Source organism: Oncorhynchus masou, chromosome 33 (genome assembly GCF_036934945.1).
Source record: "Oncorhynchus masou masou isolate Uvic2021 chromosome 33, UVic_Omas_1.1, whole genome shotgun sequence".
Classification (NCBI taxonomy): domain Eukaryota; kingdom Metazoa; phylum Chordata; class Actinopteri; order Salmoniformes; family Salmonidae; genus Oncorhynchus; species Oncorhynchus masou.
In genome coordinates this window covers 18691220-18713487 of record NC_088244.1, presented here as the reverse complement: position 1 = coordinate 18713487, position 22268 = coordinate 18691220, and the positions used below count along the sequence as shown (strand labels likewise).

The following is a 22268-nucleotide window of genomic DNA, read 5'->3' as shown; positions in this document are numbered from 1 at the left end:
GTGTGTCATAGATTGGACCTATTTATTCCCTGTAGCTCTGGCCTAACTAACGTGTCAGCCATAAGTCGATTCCTTATCAGTGCACATACCAGTAAGTGGGTAAGTGCAAAAATCGAAGTGAATTGCAGTTCCCCATTTCATGTGCATTATCTGCACTCTTAGAAAAAAGGGTTCCAAAAGGGTTCTTCCGCTGTCCCCATAGGAGAACCCTTTTGGGATCCAGATAGAACCCTGTTTGGTTCCATGTAGAACCCTCTGTAAAAGGGGTTCTACATGGAACCCAAAAGGGTTGTACCTGCAACCAAAAAGGGTTTTCAAAGGGTTCACTTATGGGTACAGCCAAAGAACCATTTAAGGGTCTTGATAGTACCTTTTTTCTAAGAGTGTGTAATGTCTCTGGCCATCTGCAGGCTCAAGTTTAGTGCATGTATCACACTTATCAGAGCATACAGTAAGGTGAACCCAGAAGATCATTGTACCTTTGCTGCATGTGAGATTGTGAGGGAAACCCGAGAGAGAGAGAGAGAGAGAGAGAGAGAGAGAGAGAGAGAGAGAGAGAGAGAGAGACTAGTGTTGTGGCTTCATTCTAGGTCAACAATGTTGACATTCCAAACAGTTTAAGCCCAGGTGTAAAGTTGGCCAAAGTCATGCTGTAATACAGTTGATTCTAAATATACATTTGCAGTAGAATTTCATAACTGATATTTATTCAAGCCTCATGACCCAGTGCTAAACATAACAGAAGAAAACCCAACTTCATATCCATATCTTAACAAGGATTTCACATGATTATGTAATATCTACACCTGAATCACTTTCTCTACACATCTAGACTTCAACTAAATATGCTTAAATTCAATCTCCCAGAACCCACCACATCAAAATCGGAATCAGAAATGTTGATAGGAATGTGTCTTTGTGTAGATAAGTGTAACAGGGGAGGTTTGAGAAGGGGAATACAGAGAGGAGAAGAGTAAGTGGCGTCGAGAGGAGAGGTGAGAGGGCAGAGGAAAGATGACAGGACTACTTCTATAAGAGGAGAGGTGAGAGAGGGCAGAGGAAAGATGACAGGACTACTTCTATAAGAGGAGAGGTGAGAGAGGGCAGAGGAAAGATGACAGGACTACTTCTATAAGAGGAGAGGTGAGAGAGGGCAGAGGAAAGATGACATGACTACTTCTATAAGAGGAGAGGTGAGAGGGCAGAGGAAAGATGACAGGACTACTTCTATAAGAGGAGAGGTGAGAGAGGGCAGAGGAAAGATGACAAGACTACTTCTATAAGAGGAGAGGTGAGAGAGGGCAGAGGAAAAATGACATGACTACTTCTATAAGAGGAGAGGTGAGAGAGGGCAGAGGAAAGATGACAAGACTACTTCTATAAGAGGAGGATGACCCCACCAGTGAACCCCCCCCCTCCCTGCAGCCCCCCCGCAGCTACTCGCCCAAGCCTCTCCAGGTTCTCCTTTACCCAAATCCAGATAGCAGATGTTCTGAAAGAGCTGCAAAACCTGGACCCGTACAAATCAGCTGGACTTGACATGTGGTCCAAGATGGCGTAGCAGTAAGACGTGTCGTGTCCCTTGTCCCTTATATATATATCGTCTTTTTTCGTTTTTACATATTTTTTCTTTGCATATCTTTTAAATCATTTTGCTAAACCTCAGCTTCCAAATACTCTCCTGCAACCCGCCTCACCCAATGTAGCTAATTTTTTTCCTAAAGTATTTATATTTACTTCGGAACCGGAACCCCTCAACTGAAGCTAGCCAGCTAACTACCAGCTATGCTAGCGGTCTTCAGCTAACTGGTCATCAGTCCGCCACAGGATGTTTTTGTGCTGGTCGAGGGCAGTCAGGTCTGGAGTGAACCAAGGGCTGTATCTGTTCTTAGTTCTGCATTTTTTGAACGGAGCATGCTTATCTAAAATGGTGAGGAAGTTACTTTTAAAGAATGACCAGGCATCCTCAACTGACGGGATGAGGTCAATGTCCTTCCAGGATACCCGGGCCAGGTCGATTACATTTACATTACATTTAAGTCATTTGGCAGACGCTCTTATCCTGTGGCGGACTGCAATAGCATCGAATAGTCCCCGCGATATGCAACTGTTCAGGGAAGTCAGGAACCAATACACGCAGTCAGTCAGGAAAGCTAAGGCCAGCTTCTTCAGGCAGAAGTTTGCATCCTGTAGCTCCAACTCCAAAAAGTTCTGGGACACTGTGAAGTCCATGGAGAACAAGAGCACCTCCTCCCAGCTGCCCACTGCACTGAGGCTAGGTAACACGGTCACCACCGATAAATCCATGATTATTGAAAACTTCAACAAGCATTTCTCAACGGCTGGCCATGCCTTCCGCCTGGCTACTCCAACCTCGGCCAACAGCTCCGCCCCCCCCCCCGCAGCTTCTCGCCCAAGCCCTTCCAGGTTCTCCTTTACCCAAATCCAGATAGCAGATGTCCTGAAAGAGCTGCAAAACCTGGACCCGTACAAATCAGCTGGGCTTGACAATCTGGACCCTCTATATCCATCCTGCCCTGCCTATCTAAGGTCTTCGAAAGCCAAGTCAACAAACAGGTCACTGACCATCTCGAATCCCACCATACCTTCTCCGCTGTGTAATCTGGTTTCCGAGCCGGTCACGGGTGCACCTCAGCCACACTCAAGGTACTAAACGACATCATAACCGCCATCGATAAAAGACAGTACTGTGCAGCCGTCTTCATCGACCTTGCCAAGGCTTTCGACTCTGTCAATCACCATATAATTATCGGCAGACTCAGTAGCCTCGGTTTTTCGGATGACTGCCTTGCCTGGTTCACCAATTACTTTGCAGACAGAGTTCAGTGTGTCAAATCGGAGGGCATGCTGTCCGGTCCTCTGGCAGTCTCTATGGGGGTGCCACAGGGTTCAATTCTCGGGCCGACTCTTTTCTCTGTAGATATCAATGATGTTGCTCTTGCTGCGGGCGATTCCCTGATCCACCTCTACGCAGACGACACCATTCTATATACTTCCGGCCCGTCCTTGGACACTGTGCTATCTAACCTCCAAACGAGCTTCAATGCCATACAATACTCCTTCCGTGGCCTCCAACTGCTCTTAAACGCTAGTAAAACCAAATGCATGCTTTTCAACTGATCGCTGCCTGCATCCGCATGCCCGACGAGCATCACCACCCTGGATGGTTCCGACCTTGAATATGTGGACATCTATAAGTACCTAGGTGTCTGGCTAGACTGTAAACTCTCCTTCCAGACTCATATCAAACATCTCCAATCGAAAATCAAATCAAGAGTCGGCTTTCTATTCGCAACAAAGCCTCCTTCACTCACGGCGCCAAACTTACCCTAGTAAAACTGACTATCCTACCGATCCTCGAATTCGGCGATGTCATCTACAAAATTGCTTGCAACACTCTACTCAGCAAACTGGATGCAGTTTATCACAGTGCCATCCGTTTTGTCACTAAAGCACCGTATACCACCCACCACTGCGACTTGTATGCTCTAGTCGGCTGGCCCTCGCTACATATTTGTTGCCAGACCCACTGGCTCCAGGTCATCTACAAGTCCATGCTAGGTAAAGCTCCGCCTTATCTCAGTTCACTGGTCACGATGGCAGCACCCATCCGTAGCACGCGCTCCAGCAGGTGTATCTCACTGATCATCCCTAAAGCCAACACCTCATTTGGCCGCCTTTCGTTCCAGTACTCTGCTGCCTGTGACTGGAACAAATTGCAAAAATCCCTGAAGTTGGAGACTTTTATCTCCCTCACCAACTTCAAACATGTGCTATCTGAGCAGCTAACCGATCGCTGCAGCTGTACGTAGTCTACTGGTAAATAGCCCACCCATTTTCACCTACCTCATCCCCACACTGTTTTTATTTATTTACTTTTCTGCTCTTTTGCACACCAGTATCTCTACCTGTACATGACCATCTGATCATTTATCACTCCAGTGTTAATCTGCAAAATTGTAATTATTCGCCTACCTCCTCATGCCTTTTGCACACAATGTATATAGACTCCCCTTTTTTTCTACTGTGTTATTGACTTGTTAATTGTTTACTCCATGTGTAACTCTGTGTTGTCTGTTCACACTGCTATGCTTTATCTTGGCCAGGTCGCAGTTGCAAATGAGAACTTGTTCTCAACTAGCCTACCTGGTTAAATAAAGGTGAAATAAAAAAATAAAAAAAACACTTACTGTAAGACACGGTCCTGACCTGCGGGGTCGGAATGTGGTCCTACTGCGTGCGGTGTGTGTTTTATAAACATTAGTGTTGTAGTGTGTGTGTGTGTGTGTGTGTGTGTGTGTGTGTGTGTGTGTGTGTGTGTGTGTGTAGGATTATGACATTTCCCAGGCCTGTGGTGGATCTTTGTAAGCCAGTCCTGGTTTCTTAGGGTGCTGACCGGCTTTGCCTGGATCAGTAGCTATTACACAACCAACCAGTCCCTGGACAAACAGGCACACCCTGTTAGGGAGGCTGGGGGAAGGTTTGGGTGGACCCACGCCCCACAGATAAACACTAATCTTACTAGTATCTGGTTGACCTGCCTGATGGACACCAGGAAAGACCCCTAATGGCTTCTGGGTCATTTACATCTTAGTCATTTAGCAGACGCTCTTATCCAGAGTGACTTACAATTAGTGCATTCCATCTAAAGATAACTAGGTGGGACAACCACATTTCACACCTTTGTCTAGGCTAAGTGGGAGCCGACCTCCCATAGGGGTGGGGTGCACAAGAGACCAGAGGTGGCAGAACAGAGTACCCAGGTTGGGTTGTAGGGTTTGAGTATAGCCTGATGGTAGGGAGGGGCAGTTCCCCTTGCTGCTCTGTAGCAAAGCACCAGGGTCTTGAAGAAGGATGAACCCTAGGCGGCCTGCGACGTTCTGGATAAGTTGCAAGGGTTTGATGGAACAAGCGGGGAGCGCAGGCAACAGAGAGATGCTGACGTGAGAGGCCATCTCCAGATCCACCCCATGTCAGATATTTACTCATCTGGGGCCTCATTTATCAATATTGCCTATTCTAAAATACTACTTACAAATGGAATAGAACATTAGAACACAATGAAAAAGTGTGATTTATTAAACAACCCTACAAGCATCATACGCACACCAGTAGGAGATAACCATTGATAAATATCAATTGTTCTCAGCCTCAGTTCTTGCCCACAACCTTGACAATTTTAATTCCAAAACACCTCTAATTAACCATATATGGTCAAAATCATCCATTTAAAGCCTGTGGGAATATACAACAACCATATCATGAAATACAATGGCGCAACCAAAAAAAGCTAACAAAAAAAACTTTTAAGAGACTTAAAGAGAGGTGCTAGTGTCAGAGATTGAATACAACCAAAAGGTTTTATTTGGCTCGCTCAGTTGTGGCTTGACCAGTAGAAATAAAACATAGCTACAAAGAGAGGACCATTAGGACAATTCAAGTTGCTTTAGCAATGGTAAATATACCTCAAATGAGTAGGCAACACTCACCAATAAATCATCCATCCTCAACAACTCCCTCCTGTACACTCTTAAAAAAAAGCGTTCCAAAAGGTTTATTCGGCTGTCCCCATAGAATAACCTTTTTTGGCTCTATGTAGAACCCTTTTTAGCTCCATGTAGAACCCTCTGTGGAAAGGGTTCTGCATGGAACCAAAAAGGATTCTACCTGGAACCTAAACTGTTCTACTTGGAACCAAATAGTGTTCTTCAAATGGTTATCCTATGGGGACAGCCAAAGAAACTTTCAGGTTCTAGATAGCTCCTTTTTTCTGAGAGTGTAGGCCTATAGGTCATCATTGCTGTTCTGCAGGATGAACAAGTCGTGCGTTCCACCTGACCACCACATTCATTCATTCTTTTGCGCATCACATAACCAATCATTGCTCCATTTGTATTTGGGAACCCATGAATGGCAAGCAAAAACCTAGACTTCAACCTGTGGTGCGATGGTGTATGGAAATTGTTATGTAACTGTTCATTTTTCTGATGTTTGCATCCAAAACATTGGCTTATCGAGGGCTGTAAGATGCTGATCAAAGTGCCCTTTGACAAAAACCTGATGGTTGATTAGCACTTGGATGTGCACTGGAATGACATGTGCCTTTCTAAAGTAGGTCTTAAATCCTCGCAACAATCCTATAAGATTGGTTTTGGAAACGATATCTGATAAGTCAATCTGTACCTTCTGCAAAAAAAAGTCCCACCTGTCTCTAAAAACAGGCTCTCTGTGAATTGCCAAAACAGAGAAAGATCAACCATCTCTGATAAATGCCAAATCTTTCAACAGAGCAAGATCAGCCATCTCATCTCATTTGATTTCCCATTATCTCAGTCTTTTATAGCATTTCAATGGTTTCACTTTCACACGTGCCTCTAATTTAACAAATGACTGCACTTCATATGGATGATTATTGTAACAAATGCATGGAAGTGTTCAAATAAAATGATATAACCTGTCACAATATGTTGCATGAAATCACAATGGAAATATAATGAAATCACTTAAAAAATATTTGTATTATTACTCACAATTTCAACATATATTTTCCCCATTCACTAGGGTACGTTTGACAAGCACTTCCCTTTCCCACCACTTGGCCTATGCATAGTAATGGCTTTGAGTAAATTCACACACTCTCAAGCAAACATTCATATTGATTTATCTCACACCGCATGGAAATAGTTTCCGCACAGATTTGAGCATACGCACGGTTGATAAATGAGGCCTGTGGTCTTTTATACTGATCTAGTCTTGAGGGTGGTCTTTACCTCGCATTACATTTTACGTTCTTTAGCCTTGCTTTGCATATTTGGCAGTTTTTATGTCCATATGTTTGTGTGTGCTAATGAGAAATTCTAGCACTTCTTCATTCAACATGTTTGCATCTGATAACGGTGGGAAATGAACATAATCTTACGGGTTGCCATAGAAACCCATCTTTAATTACAGTATGATTAATCCAGCTGAAACTTGATCACTCAGTCATGACACCAAACACAACAAATAATCTCCATCCTCCTAACTGTTCTGGTAAACAGCCCAAAAGAGTTACAGAGACACAAAGGATTCACAAGAACATTAGTCACTCAACCTCTGTCATATCGGCAGTCTTTCTCAAAAATTGATAAGATACAATATGTTTCAATGAAACATTCACAGGTTAAGAAAAGTTTCCATGTTTTGTGAATGTGGGTCTATTCTTGACTCAGAGAGATCACAGATCTGATAGGACTGATTAGAACTGACAAGACTGATGTGTGTGTGAGTGAGTGAGTGAGTGTGTGAGTGTGTGAGTGTGTGAGTGTGCCAAGACCTCAGGACACCTGAATAAAGTCTAGCTAGAACATCAGAGCATGTGAGTGTTCCATGTCAAAATGATCTTAATAAATGATTTAGCAGTAGAATGTACACAGCAGACCTTACAGTGTAGGGCTATTCTAGGACTAGGGAGATCTTACTGCATAGCTCACTATGAGTTGGCAGACTGGGAGACACTGTTGGGCTTAGGATCTGGAATTCCCCTCTCTAGAGCAGTGCAAGCCAAACTCATCAACACAAGTTCCCAATGCCTCTCCTCTCCCGTTCTCCATTCCCCCAGTCTTCATGACTCTCCTCCTCTCTTCCCTTCTCCTCTCTTCATCCCTCTTCTGCTCTTCTTCCAAATCTATACCCTCTTTGCTCTTTTCTTCCCTTTTTCCTCCTCTCCTCTTCTTTCCTGATGGTCTCAGTTCCCACCCAGCCCTGCCAAATTAAGCAGCTCTGATATTGAGGAAGGACAGTTTTGAATGGAAATCCGCTTTTTGTGTGCCTTTAAGGGGTTCCAATCGGACAACAATGAGGTCCATTCAATAGCTAGGGACAATTACATAACTCTGTGTGACGCTGGGCATGCAGTGATTTACACACACACACACCCACCAAGCTCACCAGCAGCTAACTTTTGTTGTGTTGAAGAATTCAGAGGGTCTGGGAGAAAAGCCTGTTGTGTCCACTTCCAACAGGAAAAAAACCACACAAGACTAAACTAAACTAAACTGGGAGCCTGTTGAAACATTATGGCTTAGCCCAGCCCAGCCATCACAACACAGGCTTTCAGTCCCCATGACGTCCTCTCAAAGCCTCTCAGTACAGGCCTCTGGACTCTACCCGCAACTCACAGCTTTTAAATCAAATGCGCTGTTAGGATTTCAACATAGGTATGTACTGGTTCATGTAATGCAAGGACACTTTGACACATTGTATACACATTAACACTCATAGACTCTGCATTTGGAGGGATACCCACATGGATGTGAACACATGCATATTAAATGAATGACAACATTTAGAGATGTACGTGCACATGCTGTGAGGTCCAACAGATGAACACACACACAGGCACACGCTGTATACAGATGGAGACTCACGGTTGTGGGGGAAGGAGGTGGAGAGGGGTCAGCAGTTATCAGGTTGAAGATGACCTCCATGATGGGGGGGTGCATGGAGCCTCACACAGCCTCATATACACCTCAGAGGGAAAGGAGGCATCAGTCTGGCCCATAGGAGATGGCCACAGCCACATTGGACAGACTCACTGACAGGTCCTCTTGGAACAAAGTCCACTTCACACAGGGAATAAAAAAAGAGGGTCTAAGGTCCACTAGACAAAGAAGCCAAAGGAATGTATCAAGGCTGATCCACTGAGGCAGAGTCCACTGTCCAGCACAGGGCCTTCATCACAAGCAGAGTCCACTGCTCAACCAGCCATCCAACACCAGACCCCACTTTCAGACAGAGAACGAAATCCAGAGACCACAGTCACCACGGAGTCCACAGCCCTGGGAGACCCTGCTATCAGCCTGTCCTGCTATCAGCCTGTCCTGCTGGCAGCCTGAGAGACTGATAGAGCAGCAGCTCTGCTGAATCCATGCTTCACTGATCACACAGCCTACAGAGAGGAGAGAGAGTCCAGCTAACGCCAAGCCTATGGAGCACACACACACATGCTTCAGCGAACACAACACCATAGGGCACAGCGCTCCTGGAAGAACAAGTACTCCTCGCAGCGTCGGGTGGTCCTGATGAAGGCTCGGAATGACAAGAAGTGACAGTTGAACTGAATAAAGTTGACTGCAGTTTGAACGCAGGGTTAACTGAAGGAAGGACTGACAGAAGATTGAACGTAGGGTTAACTGAAGGCAGAGTTGACTGCAGTTTGAACGCAGGGTTAAGTTTCCAGAGTCCACAGGGTGTAAAATCTACTGAGGGAGAAAAAGAGAGAAAGACAGACCCTGAGGACGGATGTGAGGGGATCGAGGGAGCAGGGAGGAGAAAAGAGCCCTCCAGGAGCTGTCACTGTGTGTGTGAGCGAAAGAACAAGAGGGAGGGAGAGAGGGAAGCGAGAGAGGGAGCGAGCGAACAGGGAAGGGGTGAAGAGGGAAAGTATTTTATTCTGACACAGTTTTTGGGCCAGTGAAATTCTGCAGTTGGCTATCTGATGGAGAAAACATCTCAAAAGGGTAGAAACAAACTGTCAAGGCTGAGCCAATTATCTTCCACAGGTTCAATGTCACAGCCAATGAGCACTGACGGCAAGCACACTGAAAACAACTACCTCACATAGCCTGCATACCACGACCAATGAGCTTTGATTAAATTAAACTCTCAGCCAATCAACTCTCACAGTCAGAATGCCCTGCTTTCATTTTAACACATCTATTAGAAAATCATCTGCCTTAAATCCCAATTAGCCTTGCATCAGAAGCCTATGATCTCATCTCTGTTCCTACTGGATACTGCAGCTGGGCCTGATGTTACTCAACACACATCCACATTCCACATACTGTAGAAAACATGATGTCACAGTACTAAACAAACCAGTGTTGTTCATTTGATTAAGGCTGACTAGGTTTTCTATCTGAGGAAACAGAATCAGTTTTAGCTGAAAAACAGCTACACCATAAACCCCTTTTCAGATTATACAGTCATATGACCAACAAGACCGTAATGCAGAAGTGTGTGTGTGTGTGTGTGTGTGTGTGTGTGTGTGTGTGTGTGTGTGTGTGTGTGTGTGTGTTTGTATACCAACGGCTCACAACCAATTAGGGGGAGAAGCGAAGCGGGGCACGTAGGGGGAAAAGCAGGGGGGGGGCTGCCAAAGAGCCTCTGTACAGAAATGAATTGGGGGAGGGAGAGGAGGATGGAGAGAGAAGGAGAAGGGAGGGCAGGGGGATGAATAAAAGGCTTTAATGAGGGACTGTGGGGAGGGAGGAAGGGAGGGAATGGAGGGACCCACACCCAGAGAGAGAGAGGCTGGAGTTTAGGGGAAAGGCTGCTTACATAAGAGTAGGCTTCAGTTATTCTGAGGATTCTGAGAGTGTGTGTGTGTGTGTGTGTGTGTGTGTGTGTGTGTGTGTGTGTGTGTGTGTGTGTGTGTGTGTGTGTGTGTGTGTGTGTGTGTGTGGGCACATGGCTGCTTGCAGGCTTTATAAATCAACCCCCCTGCACTATTACCAAAGACACAGACAGGCCTATTGTCAAACTGCCCATCTGTAACGGCTTTCCTCCTCTTCGTCTGTGGAGGATTGGACCAAAGCGCAGCGTGGTAAGTGTTCATGATGATTTTAATTAAAGAAAGCACTGAACACTGAATCAAAAAAATAAACGATGACGTGAATTAACAAAACCAAAACAGTACCGTGTGGTCCAAACACTCACACGGAAACAAACACCCACAAACCAAAAGTGAAACCCAGGCTACCTAAGTATGATTCTCAATCAGAGAACTAACGACACCTGTCTCTGATTGAGAACCATACTAGGCCGAACACAAAAACCAACATAGAAAAACAAACAGACTGCCCACCCCAACTCACGCTCTGACCATACTAAAACAAAGAATAAAATAACAGAACTATGGTCAGAACGTGACACCATCACTAAAGCAATATTCTCTTTATCTGCTATCCACGGTCAACGACGACTATTCATTCAAGCCTCTGAAGTGGTGCATTTCCATGTAAAAGAACCCCTGAGCACCAACATGACGTTTAGAGGAGCATGTCAAATTGGGTGTCAAATGAAAGCTAAGAGTTTATTATTAAGGCATATACATTTTCCAACAATTTTCCACCCTAAAAATGTGGAATAAGCAAATGCTTTGAATTCTGGTCAAACAGATGGAAAAGGGGTCTTATAAAACACCTACCAGAAAAAGTCTTAAAAAGGTATTAGAAATAAATCAAAACACAATAAATGTAGAAGACCCCTGCCAACTAATATCAACACTTATACTTTGTTTTGGAGAAACTATTTGCCTTCTGTAAATTTAAGAAACTTTGCCTTGTGCCTTGTAATTCCGTTACCAAAAACCCACATATATTTAAGATATTTTCAAATTTCTTGAGGGAGGATGAGGGAGGATAAGGAAAGTTCACAGAAGTAAAAAGTAAAGGTAGACCTATCAAATAGTTGTATTGTTTTTACTGATATCAGATTTGTTTATTAATTATTAAGTGATTAAAACTCTGTAACCAAATTGATAACGGAATTACAGAAAATGACTGCAGTTAAATTGGCTACAATGGGAAATCATAGTCATCCCAAACCACAGTTGGGTCAGCTGCTACTGTCCTCCCTTCCACTGGCATACTGTTATGTTCAGCTCATAACTGTTTTCTTTCTCTTTCTGTCGTATGGTGGTCAAAGCAAGGGTGTGACAACAGTCTGGAAAACCCCTCCATCTCTCTCTCCATCTCTCTCTCCCACTCTATTTCTCTCTCTTCTCTCCCCAATTAATGGCAACTCTCCCAGCACATCCATGGATGTTGAAAAGTAGTTGAAATTTGGTCAGTCCGCCCTGGCCGGGCCAAATCTTAACCAATCATAGACAACTATGTTTAACAAGTTTGGACAGCACTGTACAGTTGAGAACAGTACAGTACAGAACATAACTGTATAGTAAAGAAAAGTAGAGTAGGACATGTTAAAGTAGAGTACGGTATAATGTACTGTATTATACTCTAATGAACATATCTACTTTACTGTACCTTACTGTACTGAACATATCTACTTTACTGTACCTTACTGTACTGAACATATCTACTTTACTGTACCTTACTGTACTGAACACATCTACTGTACTGTACCTTACTGTACTGAACATATCTACTTTACCTTACTTCATCTACTGTACTGAACATATCTACAATACTGTACCTTACTGTACTGAACATATCTACTTTACTGTACCTTACTGTACTGAACATATCTACTTTACTGTACCTTACTGTACTGAACATATCTACTTTACTGTACCTTACTGTACTGAACATATCTACTTTACTGTACCTTACTGTACTGAACATATCTACTTTACCTTACTTCATCTACTGTACTCTACTGTGCTTTACTGTGATGTTCAAACTTATGAAACATAGATGTCTATGATTGGTTAAGATTTGGTCTGGACCAAACCAACCAAATGTGGTCTTGTTTGGGGCAAAGCTCATTACAAAAATAGCCCGTATGTAGAAAAATGTCCAAATATGCAAAATAAGTATATTGCATATTTCAACCTTTGTGTACCTATTTAGGATACATCGCCATGAACAGAATGATATTCATAATTATGCATTTCTGCTTTGTACAGATCAGGGATCCATGATGTAGTTCCATTACCGAATGTAAATCCACATACTGTAGTTCAATAACCAAAATATATCATTTTAAACTCAAGGTGTCATGTCACACCCCATTCTTTCTGCCGACATCTTTGAATCTTAATTTTGAGCAGATATTTAAAAGTTTTTGTAAAACGTGGTCGCATAAAAACCTGAGGGAGACCAAACTTTGTATCTGCACAGTTCTTCCCATAAATGTGTTTTTGTGAAAATTTCTGTGTAATAGGTTCAAAGTAGTTCAAGTGCATAGAGTTGTATGGTTTGTTAAACTTTGAAATCAATGGTTTTTAGTGTTGGAATACACTTGAAAGAGAAAAATCTGAAATCATAATTCCGTTAGCGTGGAATTGCCCAAGTGCTGTTCAACATCATTACAGAACAGGTGTTATCTCTTCAGTCAAACAAGGTGAGCTGGCCTGGTACAAAGGGCCTACTTAAACATACATACACACATACTTATGCCCGCAAACACACACATGCACGCACACACACACACACACACACACACACACACACACACACACACACACACACACACACACACACACACACACACACACACACACACACACACACACACACACACACACACACACACACACACACACACACACACACACACCTAGTTATGTTCTTCTATCCTCGTGGGGACCTAAAATATATTTCCATTAAAATGACTCATTTCCCTAACACCTAACATAAAACTAACCCTTGCCTTAACCCTAACCTTAACCCTAAACCTAACCCCTTACCCTAACCCTAATTCTAACACTAACCCTAAACCTAACCCCCAAGATTAAAATAGCCTTTGTCCTCATTGGGATGTGGTAAATGTCCTCAGAAGGCATACATTTTCTTGTTTTACTATCCTTGTGGGTACTTAAGGGTACCCCCCCCCACACACACAATATGAAAAGACAATGAGGAACGTGATCACATACACTTTATACAGAACAATCAAACAAACATACTAACAGAACTGCTTTCTAGTCTTTTCTCATTAATATGTGTCAATCTATCAGTCAGTGAAAGACCAGTTCTGGAGTCTGACTGACCTAACTGGTTTCCAGATGCTTTCAGAGCTGACATCACATACATTCTCCACAGCTGAATTGAGTGCCGTTGCAGTCCCAGGTCTGTCTCTTAGGAGACCAAGCTACTTGAGCAGCTATCAATGTAACCCAGGGAATATCCAGGTCTTTTGAGTGACTCAGGAACTATTTAGTCATTCTGTAAAACAAGACAAAGGCATTCAAAAGAGAGTCCACAAGACAGGACATTCTTTAGCGACATTCCTTGGTGGCACTACCATAAATGGCAGAGTAGCTATGTCACCTCGGTGAAGCGTATAGCGTCAGTGCTCCTGAAGCAGTCACTATGGGTCACCTCCCTCAGGTGCTGCATGAATGGGAGTGGGTGAAGTTTCCTCTAACCACTGACACAGAATCAGATATAATTCCCCCTGAACAGATAAGGTTGAGATTGTGGGAGGGAAATCTGATCCTAGATCTGTGTAATTTGGTTCATTTGGTCAACCCGGAGCCGGACTGGGGCAATAAGATACAGATACTGCTTACAAAGAGAGAGTTTACTGCCACAAACCAATAGGGCCTTATAGTGGGATGGTAGGTAACACATGAAGAACAGCGCAGATGCAAAGTTTGGTAACAGAATGACTTTGTGTTTGTACTGTTTGTGTCGTCATTCTGTTACCGTTTTTTCCCCCAGAGTAAATGTGTCTTTGTAAACTTTCAGCGGAAATGGTTAAACGTCGTCCTTGTGCATAGTGTTGTATGGTTTAGCTTAGCAATCACTGGTTTTTGTTTGCATATATATTAAAGTGTTAAATCTGAGTCAGCATCACTCTGCTACAGTGGAATTACCCTCTAAACACAGAGCTGTGTTTAATGGACTGTTTTGTCCACAGGCTGTAGGTGTGTGTGTTTATCAGGCCAGGGAGAAACAAAACCTAATTCTATAGCTAGCCATTGTTCCCATAAGCCTTAGCCCTGTCTCATTTTATTGGCTTTTGGGATATTTATCCAGCAGCCACAACATTGACCCATTTGGACACACATACGCAGTGAATGAGAATGTATGTGTAAAGACAAGCTGAGCTAGAATAATATTTGAATAGACCAGAACAAAACATTAAATCATCTGAATGATTTAGGTTGGACACTCATTTGGATTTCATTCATTTGGAAAAGGAAGCCAAATGTATTCGTCACTGGCTATAATATCCCCACAGTGTCATGACACAGAGGATGCTTCCAGTATTTAGCAGAGGCTCTCTAAATAGAGGGCTCTGGATTCCAGAGTACAAGGTGATGTTTTCCAGAATAGAAGGCTCTGGGGCATGTGAAATCCAGAGGACTTGCCCTCAGCCAGGAAACCCAACCACAACCGAGAATGATCATCTTCCTCATTCTGATTCCAAAGAGAGAAGCAAGTCCTGAATAGCTGTCAGGGTGGAACATGCCAGAAAGAGAAACCCAGGGACAACACAGACAGAACAGTTACAGGCCCTGGACTGAGAAGAAGGAAGAGAGAAAGAAAGAAGGGCATAAAGAACATGAAAAATGAAGAACATGTAAAATAGAGACAGGGAGGGAGGGAGGGAGGGGATAGAGGACAACTACGAAAGAGAAGGATAGGGAGAAAGAGAGGGAGAGTGAGGGAAAGGGAGAACAATCAGAAAAAAGAGTGAGATGTAGACTGAGATCCATAAACTCCCCACCATGTGGATAGGTTATGAGTTGTCAGGATGGGTGTGTGTGTGTTGGAGGTTACATAAAGGGAGAAGAGTGAAAGCTTTGTTTGGTCCTCCAGCCCCGAGGAGAGGAGACCCAATCTCAGGTCCCTCTAAACAATATCCTCCCCATTGAGAACAGGCTCCCCAGCTCCTCCTCTTCCATAAATGGGCTGGCTAGGAGCTACATGAACCACTGGGCAGATTATTACTAGAGGCTTTATGACTGAAGGACGAGACGCAGCCATGGTTATAATGGCCGACCCAAACAGCAAGACCAGAGAAACACCACCAACAACAAAACACAGGCTTACTGCTCAGTCCCATTCTCTGGCGGGTGATATGGAATTGAATCGGCGCGACCTTCTGAAGTGAATAATACGTTTTCAATGCCCACTATGAAAAACTGGATCCATAAATGAGGCTCTGAGGAGCTGGTCTGAACATGTGAACATAGTAGAGCACAGATTGTATCTAGCAATGGTTTTGGGCCTAGCCACTGTGCCTCGGTGCAGTTGGGTGTGGTAGATTAGAACACAGTGACCATGACTCAACTCACCAATAGGGAATTTCATACAGGTTTACCTACGGTGTGCTAAGGAGACACATCTTGTCACAGATTACAGTGACGGTCGCAAGGTGGTGATTTTGTGTGTTTCCTATAGTATGGGTGTGTGTCAGTAGTCCTGTACATACAGCCCATGTGTATGAGCTAAGGTGTCCTGTTGAGTGTGTGGATATGCATGCTCATACATGTGTGTGTGTTTCTGTCTTCAAAAGGATGGTAAAGACAAGGACAATTGGGACAAGTGGAGACATTTCGCCAGTCCCCACAAGGATAAAGGTTATTTTAAGCTTAGGAGTTAGGTTTAGTGTTGGGGTTAGAATTAGGGTTAGAATTTGAGATTGAGGAGTTAGGTTTGGGGTTAAGGTTAGGGTTAGGTTTGGGTGTTAGGGAATATAGGATTTTGAAAGGGAATCAAAGGATAGTTAAACAAATGGGTGTGTGTGTGCCTAGTGGTTATGGTCAGTATTTACCCGACCCGGTCCTGTTTACACCCGTTTACACCTGTTTAAACCCGTCTCATCCTGATTATGCAACACAGATAAAGAGGGGTCGCTATCCCATAATGCCTTGCTGGCCATGTACAATACAGTGTATAGCAGGGGAAGTGTGTTGGCCGCAACAACCTGCCAGCCTATTAATGGGTAGGAAGACAGAGACTAGGACAATCTGTAAAAACCTTTAGTCCCTACACGGTTTGATAAGCCCCCCAAACACCCCTCTCCTGGTCCTGATGGCCCACTTGTGCTCCAATATTGACCCAGCTGGCCCCTCTTCATTAGCCCTGGTAGGTGGGCTATAGGGAGGGTTTGGAGGGAGGATTCAGCCAGTCCAGTTCTGACCAGTTCAACCAGTTACAATGTGAACTGGGCCACCAGCTAAACCAGGACACTTGAGACAGGGAGCAGAGTGAGTATACAGCGCCCTCTAGATGATACTGTACAGTACTGCAGGCTACCAGTGGGAGAGGTAATGTAAGTGTAGAAATCTAGCACAGGGCTTCCCAAATGGTAGGTCAGGAGGACTGACTGGTGTGTACTGTAGCAGCTGGGTCATTGTGGGTACCAGTGCATAAAGCTGGGTCTGGTTTACTTTATAGGTCATGACATTTAAAAAAAAATGTGTGCGTGAGAAAGAGAGAGAACAAAAGAGAGAAAGACAGAGGGGGAGAAGGGGAGGGGGTAGAGAGAGAAGAAGAGACAGAATGGGGTGAAGGGGAGGGGTAGAGAGAGAAGAAGAGACAGAATGGGGTGAAGGGGAGGGGGTAGAGAGAGAAGAAGAGACAGAATGGGGAGAAGGAGAGGGGGTAGAGAGAGAAGAAGACACAGAATGGGGAGAAGGGGAGGGGGTAGAGAGAGAAGAAGAGACAGAGAGAATGGGAGTGGTAGAGAGAGAAGAAGAGACAGAGAGAGAATGGGAGGGGTAGAGAGAGAGAGGAAGAGACACTGGGGGAAAAGGGGAGGGGTAGAGAGAGTAGAAGAGACAGAGAGAGAAGGGGAGGGGTAGAGAGAGAAGAAGAGACAGAGAGAGAAGGGGAGGGATAGAGAGAGAAGAAGAGAGAGAGAAGGGGAGGGGTAGAGAGAGAAGAAGAGACACTGGGGGAGAAGGAGAGGGGATCGAGAGAGAAGAAGAGACAGAGGTAGAGGGGGATGGGTATAGAGAGAAGAAAAGACAGAGAGGGAGAAGGGGAGGGGATTGAGAGAAAAGAGAGAAGGGGAGAAGGTCGAATCCCAGAGCTAGATTGAATCCCCGAGCTGACAAGGTAAAAAAATCTGTTGTTCTGCCCCTGAACAAGGCAGATAACCATCTATTCCTAGGCTGTCATTTTAAATAAGAATTTGTTCTTAACTGACTTGCCTACTTAAATAAAGGTTAAATAAAAAATGTAGAGACAGAGAAGGAGTTGAGCGATGCATTGGTGACCACTAGGTGGTGCTATTCCAACAGCAATGCATACCATCCCTGGGAAACTGTTTTCAGTTCCATCTCTCCTGACACACACGTATACAGACCGTCTGGGACCATCTGCCTTAGAGCCCATTCTAGAATGCCTTTGGTCTGAGTAGCCAGGTCTGTGTCCCTGACCAAAGCTATTTCCTGTCAACATTCCTCTTTCTTTATTACATTCTTCCATTATTGTTCCACCTGTGTCAGATCTAACACACATCTATATCCCAATACATAACTGTATTGAGACATTACATAAAGACACACGTGTGAGTGGGTAAGGCGAGAGGAAAAGACAAGAGATGAAAGGACAGGAATGGTAAGACGGGGATGGATGATTGACGGCAATAGCAATTGGAACCAAGGATGGCATACTGGGCGAGGCCATAGAATTACATTAGAACAATCAATTTAATAGGATCGTTGTGGGCCAGACTAAGTGCATATACTGTACTTGCAAGATATAAGAAAGAGGAGATTGATCTTCAATATTACTTACACCTATTCGGTCCCTTCATATATGCACATCCTGAAGGATGTTGGGGATAGGATAAGGGGCCTTAGAGACTAAAATGACGCTCTCTGATAGGAGGATGTGTGTGAGAACATGGTAGGCTGGAATCTGATAGGTGGACTGGCGGACAAGGCAGTGCATGACAGGTCAGACGATGGTTACTGTGTGTGTGCTCTCCTGTGTGTTAACTGGGTCAGTGGACCAGAGCTGCAGAGCTGAGCTCAGCAATCTATATCCTCATCTATTATTCATGAAATACACACACACTCATATGCACTCAGGGAGTGGCAGGGAGAAACAGAACACACACTCATATACACTCTGAGTGGCAGGGAGAAACAGAACACACACTCATATATACTCTGAGTGGCAGGGAGAAACAGAACACACACTCATATATACTCGGAGTGGCAGGGAGAAACAGAACACACACTCATATACACTCTGAGTGGCAGGGAGAAACAGAACACACTCTCATATATACTCTGAGTGGCAGGGAGAAACAGAACACACACTCATATACACTCTGAGTGGCAGGGAGAAACAGAACACACTCTCATATATACTCGGAGTGGCAGGGAGAAACAGAACACACTCTCATATATACTCGGAGTGGCAGGGAGAAACAGAACACACTCTCTCCATTTCCTCTTACACAGTCTCTCATACACACACACTTACACTCACAGTGAGTGGCAGCAAAAGACAGAACACACCAACACTCTCTCTCTATCTAAGAATGTTATTATAGTCTGCAGCCTGCACACTGTCTGTGAGGGAAGGAGTACCAATCACAGTATGCTCACAAAATACAGTATGATTTAACAAATTAACCTTCAATTGGAGTAAGGAGGGTATTTTCATTGTCTTGCCAACCTTAACACAGATACAGTGAAGTGGACCAATGACAGTCAAGTGCTCTTTGACACAAAGACCGAGCGGACCAATGACAGTCAAGTGCTCTTTGACACAGAGTCTACCAATAACATCTTAAGTGCTGTTATATGCCGGTGGTATTTGCCAGTGAGCACACATGTGGGGGAAGGTTGACCAGGACATCCTCACATCCCCCCAGAGAGCAGAGATGTGGCAATTCTCAATGCCAATGACCAAAGAGGAAGTACCAGCTGTGGACCCCAAAACAACCTCACAAAGGACGTACACATGCACGCGCACATACACACACAAACGCAGGCAAACACACACACAGACACACTGTAGTGTTCTTGACCAATGTACTTGACATGCTCTATGTCAGGAGCAGGGAAGCTGGTACTATATACAGTGCCTTGCGAAAGTATTCGGCCCCCTTGAACTTTGTGACCTTTTGCCACATTTCAGGCTTCAAACGTAAAGATATAAAACTGTATTTTTTTGTGAAGAATCAACAACAAGTGGGACACAATCATGAAGTGGAACGACATTTATTGGATATTTCAAACTTTTTTAACAAATCAAAAACTGAGAAATTGGGCATGCAAAATTATTCAGCCCCCTTAAGTTAATACTTTGTAGCGCCACATTTTGCTGCGATTACAGCTATAAGTCGCTTGGGGTATGTCTCTATCAGTTTTGCACATCGAGAGACTGAATTTTTTTCCCATTCCTCCTTGCAAAACAGCTCGAGCTCAGTGAGGTTGGATGGAGAGCATTTGTGAACAGCAGTTTTCAGTTCTTTCCACAGATTCTCGATTGGATTCAGGTCTGGACTTTGACTTGGCCATTCTAACACCTGGATATGTTTATTTTTGAACCATTCAATTGTAGATTTTGCTTTATGTTTTGGATCATTGTCTTGTTGGAAGACAAATCTCCGTCCCAGTCTCAGGTCTTTTGCAGACTCCATCAGGTTTTCTTCCAGAATGGTCCTGTATTTGGCTCCATACATCTTCCCATCCATTTTAACCATCTTCCCTGTCCCTGCTGAAGAAAAGCAGGCCCAAACCATGATGCTGCCACCACCATGTTTGACAGTGGGTATGGTGTGTTCAGGGTGATGAGCTGTGTTGCTTTTACGCCAAACATAACGTTTTGCATTGTTGCCAAAAAGTTCAATTTTGGTTTCATCTGACCAGAGCACCTTCTTCCACATGTTTGGTGTGTCTCCCAGGTGGCTTGTGGCAAATTTTAAACAACACTTTTTATGGATATCTTTAAGAAATGGCTTTCTTCTTGCCACTCTTCCATAAAGGCCAGATTTGTGCAATATACAACTGATTGTTGTCCTATGGACAGAGTCTCCCACCTCAGCTGTAGATCTCTGCAGTTCATCGAGAGTGATCATGGGCCTCTTGGCTGCATCTCTGATCAGTCTTCTCCTTGTATGAGCTGAAAGTTTAGAGGGACGGCCAGGTCTTGGTAGATTTGCAGTGGTCTGATATTCCTTCCATTTCAATATTATCGCTTGCACAGTGCTCCTTGGGATGAAAACATAATGTTAACTTTCATTGCTATGCGGATGACACACAGCTGTACATTTCAATGAAACATGGTGAAGCCCCAAAATTGCCCTCGCTAGAAGCCTGTGTTTCAGACATAAGGAAGTGGATGGCAGTAAACTTTCTACTTTTAAACTCGGACAAAACAGAGATGCTTGTTCTAGGTCCCAAGAAACAAAGAGATCTTCTGTTGAATCTGACAATTAATCTTAATGGTTGTACAGTCGTCTCAAATAAAACTGTGAAGGACCTCGGCGTTACTCTGGACCCTGATCTCTCTTTTGAAGAACATATCAAGACCATTTCAAGGACAGCTTTTTTCCATCTACGTAACATTGCAAAAATAAGAAACTTTCTGTCCAAAAATGATGCAGAAAAATTAATCCATGCTTTTGTCACTTCTAGATTAGACTACTGCAATGCTCTACTTTCCGGCTACCCGGATAAAGCACTAAATAAACTTCAGTTAGTGCTAAATACGGCTGCTAGAATCCTGACTAGAACCAAAAAAATTGATCACATTACTCCAGTGCTAGCCTCTCTACACTGGCTTCCTGTCAAAGCAAGGGCTGATTTCAAGGTTTTACTGCTAACCTACAAAGCATTACATGGGCTTGCTACTACCTATCTCTCTGATTTGGTCCTGCCGTACATACCTACACGTACGCTACGGTCACAAGATGCAGGCCTCCTAATTGTCCCTAGAATTTCTAAGCAAATAGCTGGAGGCAGGGCTTTCTCCTATAGAGCTCCATTTTTATGGAACGGTCTGCCTACCCATGTCAGAGACGCAAACTCGGTCTCAACCTTTAAGTCTTTACTGAAGACTCATCTCTTCAGTGGGTCATATGATTGAGTGTAGTCTGGCCCAGGAGTGGGAAGGTGAACGGAAAGGCTCTGGAGCAACGAACCACCCTTGCTGTCTCTGCCTGGCCGGTTCCCCTCTTTCCACTGGGATTCTCTGCCTCTAACCCTATTACAGGGACTGAGTCACTGGCTTACTGGGCCTCTCTTATGCCGTCCCTGGAAGGGGTGCGTCACCTGAGTGGGTTGATTCACTGATGTGGTCCTCCTGTCTGGGTTGGCACTCCCCTTGTGTTGTGCCATGGCGGAGATCTTTGCGGGCTATACTCAGCTTTGTCTCAGGATGGTAAGTTGGTGGTTGAAGATATCCCTCTAGTGGTGTGGGGGCTGTGCTTTGGCAAAGTGGGTGGGGTTATATCCTTTCTGTTTGGCCCTGTCCCGGGGTGTCCTCGGATGGGGCCACAATGTCTCCTGACCCCTCCTGTCTCAGCCTCCAGTATTTATGCTGCAGTAGTTTATGTGTTGGGGGGCTGGGGTCAGTTTGTTATATCTGGAGTACTTCTCC

General features: G+C 44.2%; 1 protein-coding gene across 3 annotated transcripts in view; it reads right to left on the bottom strand.

The window, feature by feature from the left end:
- The window catches only part of LOC135527958 (transmembrane and coiled-coil domains protein 1-like), a 123310-nt gene that overhangs the window by 20143 nt on the left and 80899 nt on the right, over positions 1–22268 (bottom strand). Inside the window, exon 1 of one of the 3 annotated variants that reach the window (XM_064956655.1) lies at positions 8430–9205. The exons of the other annotated variants lie outside the window; for them this stretch is intronic. Coding sequence (XP_064812727.1) covers positions 8430–8504 — 75 coding nt within the window. The 5' untranslated portion in view covers positions 8505–9205. Of the gene's footprint in view, positions 1–8429; positions 9206–22268 lie in introns of those variants that run through there. 3 annotated transcript variants of the gene reach the window in all.